The sequence below is a fragment of the Mesoplodon densirostris genome, chromosome 20 (assembly GCF_025265405.1).
Source record: "Mesoplodon densirostris isolate mMesDen1 chromosome 20, mMesDen1 primary haplotype, whole genome shotgun sequence".
In the NCBI taxonomy this organism is placed as follows: Eukaryota; Metazoa; Chordata; class Mammalia; order Artiodactyla; family Ziphiidae; genus Mesoplodon; species Mesoplodon densirostris.
In genome coordinates this window covers 12,171,487-12,185,136 of record NC_082680.1, presented here as the reverse complement: position 1 = coordinate 12,185,136, position 13,650 = coordinate 12,171,487, and the positions used below count along the sequence as shown (strand labels likewise).

Below are 13,650 nucleotides of genomic sequence, written 5' to 3'. Positions count from 1 at the left end.
GAAACAGCTACACTGGATATTCTTACTGACTTCTGCACCTGAAGCATTTCAAAAGACATAAATCAAACCAAATTTAAATAAACTCTAGCTCCAAAACCTCTCTAATTTTAAAAACATGGTTCCTCCTAAAATGTAAGTTACATAGGATTTTAAAGAAAAAAGAACCATTTTGTTATTTTTAACTTATTTCAAAATACCTGCCGAGACAATAAAGCATAAACTTTTTAAATAACTGTCTTTCCAAATGCATTTCAAATAACATCTGAACTACAAATGAACAGAGTAAATGTTAAGACCTCAACTAAGTATTTAAAATTTTTACCATCTTTAAAGTCGATGGGCAGAAAATTAAAAAAAAAAAAAATCACACAGTTCATCTACAAAATGACCGTACTTGGAAAATTCTTTGACTTTATTATTCTGTGTCTATTTATTTTGTAGAAATAAGGACGATTTCTCTAAAATAATACTGTAGACGTTGGTTACCCACCAAATGGCACAAAGTCCTGTACGCCTATTGTGAAAAGATTGCTGCCGGCCAGAGAAATTCGGTCCGCCCACAGCTTCTGAGCAGTTTTCACAGCTAATATGTCACAGTCAGGTTCAGGAGCAGGAGTTTCATTCTGTGCCAACATGGAGTTAAACATCTGTTCAGCTAGTTTTATAAAATACACACATCCAGATACAGATGTTATATAAAGAATGCCAGCCTACCATTAAAACACTTATGAGGTTCTTTTCTATCCGAGATTTCTGGTCATCTTTCAGAGTTGAAGCTAATAGGAAGGAAGAAGGAAGAAAATTAGAACTATATGACAGGTAAGTAAGCCCACTACCCCCATTTCAGGTATTAAAACCCTGCAGATAAATCTCTCTCTCTTTTTTTTTTTTTTTGCGGTACACGGGCCTCTCACTGTTGTGGCCTCTCCCGTTGCGGAGCACAGGCTCCGGACGCGCAGGCTCAGCGGCCATGGCTCACGGGCCCAGCCGCTCCGCGGCATGTGGGATCTTCCTGGACCGGGGCACAAACCCGTGTCCCCTGGATCAGCAGGCGGACTCTCACGCACTGCGCCACCAGGGAAGTCCAATAAATCTCTCTTCTAAGATGGCTAAGCACAAGTCTGGAAAACTGACAGCGCAGTTTTCTAAAAGTCAGCCCCAATGCTTTATGTATGTGCGTTTGAACTCTATGTGAAAAATTATTTTATGCCATATTTTAAAAGTAAGGCAGATTTTTCTCAACTACAATAAGACCTTCAACTATAATAAGTTCCAATAAAGTATAAAACATCTTCACTCCTCAAAGTGACTTGCATGTGATAACAGTACTACCAGATATCTGATACTGAATTATTCTTACAATTTAAAGAAGCTTGAAGATGCTATGTAATTGTAAAGATTCAGAATTTTACTGAAAGAACATCAAGTTACCTCTTCCAAGGAGTTCTAGGGAATAAGTGATGTAATCTTGCAGTTGGGCCATGAGGTAGGAACACTTCAGAGCTGTGGTCAGTATAGATGTGAGCAGGGTCCACCATCCTTCACTCCGATAATCACACATTACATAATCCAGCAACCTAACAGAGGACAAAATGTCAGACAGGCCGAGACAGCTTCACGAGGAAGGGTTTGAATAGTTCATGGAGAAACTAAAATAAAAGTGTTTTACTCATTTTATATAAACTTCAGAAAATCTTACTGAAATAGTTTAACAGGTATTTTCACATTAGGTAAATGTGAGCTTTCCTAAGACTCTGATAATGACTGTACCAGCAGACAATACTTGAAAAAATATCGCGGAAATGGTGTTTAATAGAAGCAGGAATAAATATGGAAATAATAAATCCTTCAATACAGATTTCCATGCTAATTCTGCTGTAAGGGAATCAGAATACTTGTAAAAATAAATAGTGAACAGAACTCACTTCAAAGCTTTGGTATAATCCTTTGCATAATAATATTCCTCTCCCATTTGAACCACTATAAAGGAAAAAAGACTGTATGAACATAATTTAAAATTACTCAAAGTTGCACAAAGTTGTGGCAGGTTACGGATACCTACTCAGATGACTTTTCATTCTTGGACACTTATATTTCTTAAATTGCGCAACAGCATTGCTCAGAAGAGTTATTATTATTTCCTGTTAGAAAAGATAAAATGTGAAACATTCCAATAAAAATAATCTCATGTTTTCCTGGAATACTGTAAAAAATCGTTTATACTGGAAAAAAGACTTACAGAGTGAACAACACTTCTTTCCTTCAGCTGAATGGCAAGAATCCCCACCTTCTCTTTTTCGGGATCAGAAAGATCAAAACCTGCATAAGATAGGACACAACCCATTTTAGATCGCTCATTTAACACAAATCCTTCACACGAACACTGGATGTGTACACTCCTTGAATCTTTTGCATACAATGTACTTAAGATTCTTAAACATTCTAGAATTCTAAAGTTTCTAAGAGACAGCTTTATTAGCATGGAATCTTCTCTGTGGTCTCTGTTCTGAAGGGTACTTACTGAGCTCTGTACTCTTTTGCCCAGTGGAATCAACCACCTCAAAAGTCATACCAATATCATTTTCTAGACAAAATACATTTCCTGTAGATTAAATAATTTCTTAACAAAAAGTTTAATGGCCACAGAAATTGCTCAAATTAAGTGTGTATAAAACAAAAAAGATAGAGAAATCATTTTTAAGGTGGTTCAAGTAATGATGTTCTAAAATGTCAAACATAAAAAATCGTTAAACTTAACTGGAATTAAAATATTTAAATAGACCAGAGTGGCTCACTAATTGTGTCATTTAAGACAACAGATGTCCAAATATTTTCATCACACCTACATCTTTATTTATAAGTCATTCTAAGCCGTAGTGATAAAAACAGTACATTTTTAAAGTTAAGTCTTAAAAAGTGTTTAAAAAGCACATATTTTTACCTCAACATAATTTGTTATACTAGTGCAGCCATGGAAAATTTATGATAGCAACCTTTTGCTTCTGAGGTTGAGAGAAAGGGAAAGAGGAAAAAATTATTTACTTAGTATTCCTTGTCGCCATGATCGTTGTCCATAGAAGTCAAGAACTCCTGTTTGTGTTTCTAAGGGATCAGGACTGGGATACGTTACAGAAGCCTGTAAATTAAAACACAACCCATCAAAAACAACTCTTCCTCAATCTTTGTTAGAATAAAAAAGCTTTCATAAATACGAATAACACATTCAAATATCAAAGTTGTGAATATTTTAACATAAATTAAATTTTCATAAAATTAAATAAGAAATGTTTCATTTAATATTAGGTAGTCTTATAAAAATTAAATTGAATAAATCAACCTGATTCTGACAAATAATTTCATAGTAATTAACTGCTCTACATTTTCTTTTAATTTATAAACCAGTAAAAATACATTACAAATTGAATTTGATGGTTATTCCATATGTATAAGTGTTTTCTGTACAAATAAAAATAATGTTATAGGAGTTTTGAAAAGAAAACACTATTTTCCTTTTTTATCGCATGTGTATTAAGTCTTGGTATTGATGGGGGAAGGATATCTTTGGCACCAGAATTTACAAATTTATACCACTTTTCTTTTTTATAACTTTTCCCTCTAAAACCAAAAGGTAATACAAGTAATAGTTAAAAAACGCAGAAAACGTCCAAAAGGAAAAGGATAAAAATTTAAATTACCTATAGACCTACTACCACTGTTAACAATGTATATACATTATTCTTCCAGATTTTGTAAGAAAACGTGTATTCGTCATCAGCTGAAATAATTTTTCAACCTGTTTTCTTTTAAATACATTCTGTATATCTCACCGTATCATTAAAGATTCTTCCAAAACGTTATTTTTCATGGCTGCCTGCTGTTCCACATTGTAACAGATTCCCTATAGCTGTTCACGCTGTTATTTTTATTTTACATTACAATTAATAAATCTGTCAGAACAACTCTATAAATAAATTTTAATACTTATCTCTTAGGATCTCTTATCTGCCTTAGGCTTCCTGAATAGGAAATTCTGGGTCAAAAGAAAGGCATGATTTTGAGGCTTCTTAATTTATTACTTGACAGGATATTATTTTACATTCCAGCCAATATTTGCTAATGCCCATTTTCTCATATCCGTACAAGACCCAGTTTTAATCACCCTTTAAAATCCTGTGCTCAAATATAATATGCCAAACTTTTAAAATATAACACATGCAATGAAATTATACATCATATACAAATAACATGGCAGAAAATAGTCTAGGTATATCATGATTTAAGGGGAAAAAATCCAAGCATTTAAAGTACTAATATGCAAACTGTTTTTCTTTTTTTGAACAGTTTTTTAAGTAGCACTGTTGTTAAAATTCACCTATCTTCAGAGAAGAAATCTGAGGTTTTAAGCGAAAATAAGCTGATATAACTATGTGAATGTAAATATCTCTATCTATATACACACACCATGTTCTTATTTTAAAGGTGCTTATGGGGAAACTGGTATTTAAATATAATCATCCAAGAGAAAGGCAAAATGAAATGTCAAGTTTAAGAAAATATGCAGTTAACATCCTCAAATAGATTCTTTAGAGTTTTCCATGGAGGAGAACCCCAGGAAAAGAAAGAAGGCCAACGTTATGCTCTCCAGTAGGTTAAAATAAAGCACATTTCTCAGTGTCCTTCAAACTCTAGCAGTGATCAGAGAAACAAAACAATGGATTTACAGTATGGCATGGACTAAACTGTGGCTTTTATTTTAAAGTAACTTTCTCTCCTCTAAATCACTGACTTATCGCTAATAATAAATCAGTTCTTCAAAGAAAAACTTCTGCTTAATTCACAGGTGAAAATAGAGTACTCAGGCTAAAACTGAAAATAATCCTAATTCCTGAAAATATAAAAGATAAAAACTTGTTACATGCAAAGGCTTGGAAAAAATTATCAACACCAATCAGTATTACCTTCTTTCAAGAGAAGGTTAATAGATTTCCTAAATGCCAGCTAATACAGGAGTCAGTGACTTACTTCGTGGTTACAGAGGGTTTTCGTAAGCTGTTTCCGCTCCTGGGCATAGTATGCTGCCTGCTGGTAATAGAAACCAGGATTCTGAGTTTGAATAGCTGTCAACCCCAACTTGATAGCTTCATCAAATAAATCTCCAAAGGCCTGGAATCTTAAAGAAAAAAAAAATCAAGAAATAAAAAAATGGAATGAAAAAGAAAAAGGAAAGAAAAAGCAGCTTACTTCTAGTAGGTATTCATCCTGGAATCATAACCTCAGCAGACTGTATCAATATAATGCTACTGCTGAACTATTAAACGTGGGGATTTCTTTGTAAATACTAACACACGCTAATCGTAGGTTACAGAAAAATTCTTTAAGTCAACTCTTCTGTGTTAGCAGGTCTTTATAAATATACCATCAAGCCAGATGTCAACATAGTTCCCACCACTCAAATACATCCATGTTTCTGGGAGAATTTTCATTTTGGCAATTTTGAGTCATAAGTCTCAGAGAGCAAGGTCCATGTCAGCAGGGATACTGTCTATTCATTGCTATATTCTCGGTATCTAGACATATGGTGGAAACTTGATATATATACACTGAATGAAAGAGATGGTCCCAGGAACTAGCTAATTTCCATTAAGAAACTGTATGAATCAGTATCTACCATTACTGGGAACATACTTATGGTGGATCATTAAAAACCTACTTACTGACAAAAATCTTAGTTCGATTTAGAACCAAAGTCCATGCTAACTCCATTCCTCCAAACCCCAAGTATTTGTTTAAAAAACATTCTGAAGATACAATTTAAAACATACTGTTTAGACATCCATGCAGCATGCTCGAAAGACAACTCTGCACTTCCGATTTTTTTCTTACACAAGTCGATGTGCTTTCGGAACTGAGCAATTGCGTCCAATGGGGTGTTGTGCTGAAAACACAGCCTACAGATCTGGAAGATGTAAAATCAACCCCGAAGTAAAGAAGAAAACCAAAGTCAAAAGGCGTAATCATTTGAAAATATATAAAAATTGAGACTAACTTTAAAAAGAGTATGGAATTTCCGTCTCTGAAGTTCAATAGAATTGAAGTGCAACAGAACTGATTTTCTCTATTAGAAGGGTTATGCTAAAAACAGAGGTTATGTCCCTTTGATTAATGAAATAAAATTATTCACTATTTGTAATGAATCTATTCTATACCTTACAAAGTTTTTTAAAGTATAGAATAAAGAAATATTAAACCCAATGAAGAGCATAAAGACGAGCAAAAATGAAATATTTCCAACAGGTAACTGAGAAAGGACAGATTAACTTTCAGTTTTAGAACTGTCAGAAAGCTAAAGACTTTTTGTAGAACAATTAGAGCACAGTAGCCTCCATATCAAATAAGGATTACAGAAATTCTTGAAAAATTATCTGGGATGTTATTTCAAAGTAATAATCTATATGTATGTAGGGTAAAGGAAAAAAAAAGAAGAAACAAAGCCTAAATTTATTTCCACATGCTTATTACCACTTTTAATTTTATTTTTTTAGGTATAAGGGAATACATGAAAAGTTAAATCTCTCATCCATCCCTGTCCCTCAGCCATCCAATTTCCCTCTCTAGAGGCAACAAGCTCCCAGCATACATTTGGTGATATATTCTGTCCACAGACAAGTATGTGCATTTACAAATACACTATTATTTTTATACAAATAGCATCACACTAAATATGCTGCTTTGTGCCTTACTTTTTTCACCTAACAATATATCTTGGATATCATTCCATTTCAATGCATGGAGCTGCTTCATTCTTGATAGTTGTATAATATTTCGTTGTTTGGAGTTATAATTTATATTGACCAGTCAGTTATTGTGGGGTTGTTTCCAACCTTTTCCTATTACAAGAGGCAATAAATATCCTTACATATGTGATTTGCAAGTCTTAGCACATACGTGGGATAAATTTCCCAAAATGGAATTGCTAGGTCAAAAGGAATATCCACTTTAAATCTGCACTGTCATTGCAAAAATAACCTCTATAGAAGCTGTACTAATTTACACTTACACAAGCAGTGAACAAAGTGTCCCTCTGCCCTTACATCACTAACCCAGTGCCAGCCTCTTTAAAAGATGAGTGTGGAAAGATTAAAAGCAAAACAAAAAGACTCATCTGCCTTCTGGGGGTGTCTATTTCTACCATATACAACCTTAAAATGCTCACATAACAGATATAAAAGTTTTCTCTAAGCGCAATAGGTACACCTTTTCTATGGCTGGCCATTAAACCAAGGAAGGCTTACCCAGTTCTAATAAGTTGCAGCTTCTAAAATTCAACACTGTAGGCAGCTTTCTTCTCACTCCCTCCTGCACCCACTTAAAAACAAACAAGACCCTCCTCAAGGAGTTTTACAAAGATAAAACTCCTCTAAATGAGAACTCTGGGACCATAGCTCAAAACCGAGCATTACAATTAGGCTGCTAAGAACCAGGGTGCTCCTTGAGATAAAGGACATAAAATGGCATAGCATAATTCATCAAATACTCACTTTTCAGAGCAAGTGAGTCATCTGGATTTCCAAACTTTAAAAAGATACTCCAATATTTAAAGCCAAATTTTGTTTATTTGGAAGTAGAACTATTACCTTGTAGTTTATAAATCCTGCCATGGTCTTAATTTCCAGAATATTAGTTTCATGGGCTCTCAATTCATGTACAAGATTATAGGCGGTCCTGTAATTCCTAATACAGACATGGGGAAGGTAGTTAATTATGATATAAATTAATTTTAAGAAAAGATTCCTAAGAGCAAAATTATTAGAAATAACAGAAACAATATCTACTCAACATTTCTTAGCACTCAACAGCTCAGTAATGACATATACATAACAATCTCTGATGTCCTGAAAAATGATATATTGATTCATTATGTGTGGGAGGAATCAATGACTTTTCACTAAGAACAGAACCACTGTACACTGCTGTCATTAACATCTGCCTGTAACTGATAGGAATTCAGCTGCAAAATGAAAGTAAAGTGGAAAAGTGTCCAGAGTTACATGACAAAATTAACATTCTGTTAAAAAAAATTAGTATTTTTTAAAAGTACCATGTTGAGCTTCTCAAATAGAAATTGTAATGGTGAAGAAGGTGCTATCAAGACAGAGATGAGGGGCTTCCCTGGTGGCGCAGTGGTTGAGAATCTGCCTGCTAATGCGGGGGACACGGGTTCGAGCCCTGGTCTGGGAGGATCCCACATGCCGCGGAGCAACTAGGCCCGTGAGGCACAACTACTGAGCCTGCGCGTCTGGAGCCTGCGCTCCGCAACAAGAGAGGCCGCGATAGTGAGAGGCCCGCGCAACGCGATGAAGCGTGGCCCCCGCTTGCCACAATTAGAGAAGGCCCTCGCACAGAAATGAAGATGCAACACAGCAAAAAAAAAGACAGAGATGGGTCAACAGCTTTAAACCCAAGTATCTCCACAACTGAAACGGGTATCACTGGTCTCGGGTATGGGCTGCAGTGGGGATGCCCTCGGGGCAGCTAGCGCTGAAGGAGAGCATAGTGTGAGAAAGGAAAGTCTGATAGAAGATGGAAGGTAATGAGAAAATCTCAGTCTTCTCCAAAGAAAAGTGTTTGCTCCTAACTTCTCCATGTAGCAATTTTTCTTCCCAGAACTGTGTTTGAACAGAATTGGAATTGAGGGTGTTTCACTAATACCACAGATAAAAAATGAACAACATTAAAACCAACTAAAACTATATGAAGTTTGAGATTTATAGAACACAATTTGGTGCTTAGCACCTCATTAGCAACAAAAGAGAGGAGGTTTCTGCAATATTCCTCTGAATGACAGACTTATTTATTTCTCTGTTCCACCCTCCCATGTATATGTAGCCTCTCCTCAATTTTAGGATATATAGCTGGTTTTTATCCATTTGCTACACTGGCACTGTTAACCTTAAAAAATTGAGTTAAAGCTAGAAAGAGATGTTTTATTAAATTGTGTTTAGTAAAATAAAAGCGAAGGGATAAAATGCCTAACCACTGCCAACACATCTGCAACTACTCTTCAAAGCTCTAAGCAGAGCCTTAGAATGAAAAATGGGACTTCCCTGATGGCGCAGTGGTTAAGAATCTGCCTGCCAATGCAGGGGACACAGGTTCGAACCCTGGCCAGGGAAGATCCCACATGCTGCGGAGCAACTAAGCCTGTGCGCCACAACTACTGAGCCTGCGTGCCGCAACTACTGAAGCCTGCATGCCTAGAGCCTGTGCACCGCAACAAGAGTAGCCCCCGCTCGCCGCAACTAGAGAAAAGTCTGTGTGCAGCAACGAAGACCTAATGCAGCCCAAAATAAATAAATAAATAAATAAATTTTAAAAAGAATGAAAAATGATGCTATTGGCAGATATTATAAACTAAAAAAAAATTAATTAAAATAAAATCATAGTTGAATTGAATAAATGTACTATACACCTTAAGAAATTCAGTCTGATTCAGATAATGTTTAATACACATGAAACTTTGAAAATCAGTCTTAACACAAGGATTTTACTGAGTATACAAAGAAGAAGTAGGTAACAGAATGGGAAAAATTTTAATGTTTCTTTTTTTTTTTTTTTTTTTTTCTTTTTTTTGCGGTATGTGGGCCTCTCACTGTTGTGGCCTCTCCCGTTGCGGAGCACAGGCTCCGGACGCGCAGGCCCAGCGGCCATGGCTCACGGGCCCAGCCGCTCCGTGGCATATGGGATCCTCCCAGACCGGGGCACGAACCTGTATCCCCTGCATCGGCAGGCGGACTCTTAACCACTGCGCCACCAGGGAGGCCCTAATATGTTTCTTTAGATCATGAAATTTAATTAAATTATACCAGAAAGTTTTCAGACACTATAAAATTTACTTCTGATAATAAAATGGATATATTTTTTTAAAAACTCAAATACATTCCATTTAACTAGAAAAATTAAAGTGACTATTACAAACCTGACTCTAACCAACATAAACATTTTAAACTTAAAGTTTGGTTGAGATTCAGAAATTGCCACTACTATGTTATTGTTAACATAAAGAAAAATTTAGTTTGACAGCTGTTAGAAACTTACTTCAGAGCATTTTGTGTATCTTGTTTCAACTCACTGAAGAAAGCTATTTTGAACTGATGTCTAACAAATAAAAGCTGAAAAGAAGAATGGAAAAAAAATCATTATTACACATATTCTCTTAAAAATGTAAAAATTACAATAATGTTTAAGAGGAGACCTAAAAGTATGAAGGAAAATATCCAAAATTAAAGTTTAAGAATTATTCCAGTAAACAAGTGTAGTTAAGAAGGCTACCAAAATCTATCTTCAAGAGCTTTAAAGGCAAAGAGGACAAAAGACAAAATAGCTTTTAAAAGCTTTAAAAAAAAACTTCAGAAGCACAGAAGCCATTTAAAAACATCAAAGTATTAAAGACATTAAATCATCTCCTCAAAAATAATCAATGATGAATAATCTACTCTAGAATGCTGCTATTATTTCCTTCTTTAGGAAAAGACACGTACCTGGTGTGTTGTTTTATTCAAAAATTCTTTATGAGATTTCACTCTTCGAATCTCAGTGTAGTAATAAGTCTGTGCATGTTCATAAAAGGCGTTTTCTAATCTGTTAAAAAAGACCAACATTCAAACACTGAAGTTATTTTAAACCAAAGTGTTTTCAAGAATCATATTTATAAGACCTGAAAGTAAAATCCTGACAGAGGTAATGTCTGCTTTACTTCCTGATTAAGATAAAAAGTAAAGCAAAATATAAGCTAAATTTTTAGATAAAAAAATCTAAAAAGAAGAACCACCAAAAGCCATTTAAAATTTTACAATCTAAGAAATAACTGATAAAAATAACTTTCTTATAATTTGTAAAAATTAGGTAATCACTAATAATCTCCTATTATTTTATAATTTTATACGTATGAAAGAAACAAATATCTAATACTCAATTAGATTCAATTATCTTTTGTGACTCTGACATTTAGGGTTTAAAGATTAAGGAAAATGATGGGAAAAGGACCAAAAATGAGAACTGGCAAATGAGGTGAAAATAACATTTGTATAAATTAAACCCTGCTTCATTCTATAACTATGAGACTACAGAGGAACCAAGAAAATTTGCCCAGAGATGGATAAACGACTCAAAGTTCTGTTTGTGAAAATAAGTACATATCAGAAGTATCTTCCTAGGGCATGAAAGAAAGCTGAATTCAAAGTCAGATAAGGATTGAACTTCAAGGTTCTTCCTCCTCAGAATAAAACAGAGTTCTGAAGCTGCATTCAAAGGGTTTAAATACATCTAAGAAAAATACGAAAAAAAATGAAATAAAATGGAAAAGTCAAAACTTAAAAAATTCAGTATATATTCTAGGTTACTTACCTTATAATATAGCCCACAAGGTGGTCCGTATGGGGCAGTACAAACAAAGACTTCCCCGAGAGTTCACACGCATTGCACAAGGCTGCAGCCCTTTCTGAAGCAATGACATCTTCTCCTGTTGACAACAAGTGCCATAAAGAGAGAAAATAATTAATGCATTTTTTCTAAATGGACATTTCCCCAAATCAGTACAATATAATTAAGAAAAAAAACCCAAACCACTTTTCACCACGTCTATAAGACCCCTGGAATCCTTGAGAGCTCTGTGGGGTGCTTAGAAGTTACACAGTACATATATGTTAGAAGAACACTGTGGAATTTTCTACTAGGCCAAGACAGGCCAAGTAATGCCAACAGATATACCGCATAATTGTTTCAAAACCGTAACTAAAAATGGAAGCAATAGTTCATGAAAGTTGTTTCCAAAACTATTTAAGGTGCTTCAAGTTTCAAGACAGAAACAAAAAAGGTATTTTGGCTTCTGAAGTCTGAGATGGTAGAAGAAATAGGCATTTGAAACCAGGACATTTTCTTATAGGAAACTAGAAATGCTACAGCATTTTTCTTTGCTCTATTGTAAATTAAGAAAAAAATTTTACGTAAGGCATATAATTTCAAATAGATCTCAGATAAGCAAAAAACCTTCTTTTTAAAAAATCAAGTGAATAACTCTTTTGTCAATTGACATGTGCCTCCCTGGAGGGAAGGGGAACTAGGGAGCAGGACCTGAGAAGATCTGCACTCTTTAATGTTTTTAATTTTTACAATAAGCATTTACTCATGCATTATTGGTACTTTTTTAAGTTAACACACCATATTTCCCATAACTGAATGCGTGAAAGATTTCAACATTAAAAACTATGCCTCCTGGTAATAAGAATTGGGGGGATAAACCAATCAATTAGTTATTAATTAACCTTTTGCTACCTGGGGGCAAAGGGGTTTTCTTCTGAATCAGAACCACTGCAACTTTTGTGTTTCTCCCTTGTAAACTCTGCCTGCAGTGGAAAAATAACAATAAAATTAATTAAGTAATTAAACTGTTTTAACTTAAAAAATGTATTCAAGACTACATAAAATACAAGCTTGACAATTCAAAGAAAGACAAATTGCAACTTAAAAACCCCAAGATTGGGGGAACTCTTTTCCTACATACAAAGAAACATAAATGCCACAGTGATTTAAATTTTAAAAGTATCATCTCAGATCAAGCTTCTGTTCCTTACAAAAATCTGCTTTAAAGGCAAAAGTTTAACATATACTTCAATGTAGAAGTTACACTACAACTTATTTCTTTATAGTGATATATTAGAGTAGTCATCCAAAAGAATTACTTTGAAATAAATGGTGATAAAGCAAAAAGTGTTTTATGAGACTAAATAGCAAATCACTATATCTCCCCCCCAAAAAAACTATAAATGCAAGAAGAAGCATTTGGAACTTCAGGTCCATTTGTCTTAGAAATTTCTTCACATTGCTTACCATTCCTTAAGTTAATATTAATGCTACCTGTTGGAAGTGAACAGGTTTCATTGGAGGCCAGTGAGCCCCAAATGACTACTGCAGTCTTAATGGCACTCAGTTGCCTTCGACAAATGTCAGTAAACTCCAGATGTGAGTCTGACTCAACACAGTCAACCTGACAAACGGGACATACCTAACTATTTCCACTCTGGTCGCGCACTCAGACTGCTTTTCCTTCCACTGGGGCTCATCCCAGTCTAGTTCGTAGAACACAACCACCAGGGCTGGCACCAGATTCAGATGTTTATTCATCCAGCCTGTCTTTAGGATCCCTTTGGGAATGTACCATTCATACGAAGTTCTCTGCAAACATTAGCCAAAGTTGAAAAGAGGTATTGTGACAAGAGCAGCAGAAATCACCTGTTGTGGAGTGCAGGCGCTTGCTCTGTATGTATCTCATTCAGTATACACACGCTGCATTTCTAAGATGAGGACATTCAGGCTTACAGAGATCAGGTAAGAGCTAGCAAGTACTGGAGGTAGAATCTCAACCCTAGAGCCAGTACCATTTCCATTTAAAGACTGACCAAAGCCAAAGCATTTCTAATGATGTCCAGGCTTTCAAATACCCTGGAAGTAAACAGCCTTCTTCCCAATAAATTCTACTTATATTCCTCACCATCCCAGATTCCGTCCTTGTAAAAGCTGCTCAAATATTCTCTAAAATCCAATATGGCTTCATCTGCTTCAAAGTCGTGTCACCAGGATGGCATGACACCTCAC

At 35.1% G+C, this 13,650-nt stretch overlaps 1 protein-coding gene across 2 annotated transcripts in view; it reads right to left on the bottom strand.

Moving 5' to 3' along the window:
* Window positions 1–13,650, bottom strand: part of TRAPPC11 (trafficking protein particle complex subunit 11) — a 42,458-nt gene that overhangs the window by 24,372 nt on the left and 4,436 nt on the right. For both annotated transcript variants that reach the window (XR_009530795.1, XM_060085956.1), the window contains exons 3-17: window positions 13,061–13,230; window positions 12,331–12,401; window positions 11,404–11,518; window positions 10,539–10,638; window positions 10,096–10,169; window positions 7,635–7,731; window positions 5,823–5,956; window positions 5,023–5,170; window positions 3,043–3,136; window positions 2,240–2,319; window positions 2,063–2,141; window positions 1,926–1,980; window positions 1,432–1,577; window positions 715–776; window positions 491–623 (exon numbers count right to left, since the gene is read on the bottom strand). Coding sequence is in view for 1 of the 2 variants with exons in the window: in XM_060085956.1 (XP_059941939.1) it covers window positions 491–623; window positions 715–776; window positions 1,432–1,577; window positions 1,926–1,980; window positions 2,063–2,141; window positions 2,240–2,319; window positions 3,043–3,136; window positions 5,023–5,170; window positions 5,823–5,956; window positions 7,635–7,731; window positions 10,096–10,169; window positions 10,539–10,638; window positions 11,404–11,518; window positions 12,331–12,401; window positions 13,061–13,230 (1,558 nt within the window). In the remaining variant the exon portion in view is untranslated. The remainder of the gene's footprint in view (window positions 1–490; window positions 624–714; window positions 777–1,431; window positions 1,578–1,925; window positions 1,981–2,062; window positions 2,142–2,239; window positions 2,320–3,042; window positions 3,137–5,022; window positions 5,171–5,822; window positions 5,957–7,634; window positions 7,732–10,095; window positions 10,170–10,538; window positions 10,639–11,403; window positions 11,519–12,330; window positions 12,402–13,060; window positions 13,231–13,650) is intronic.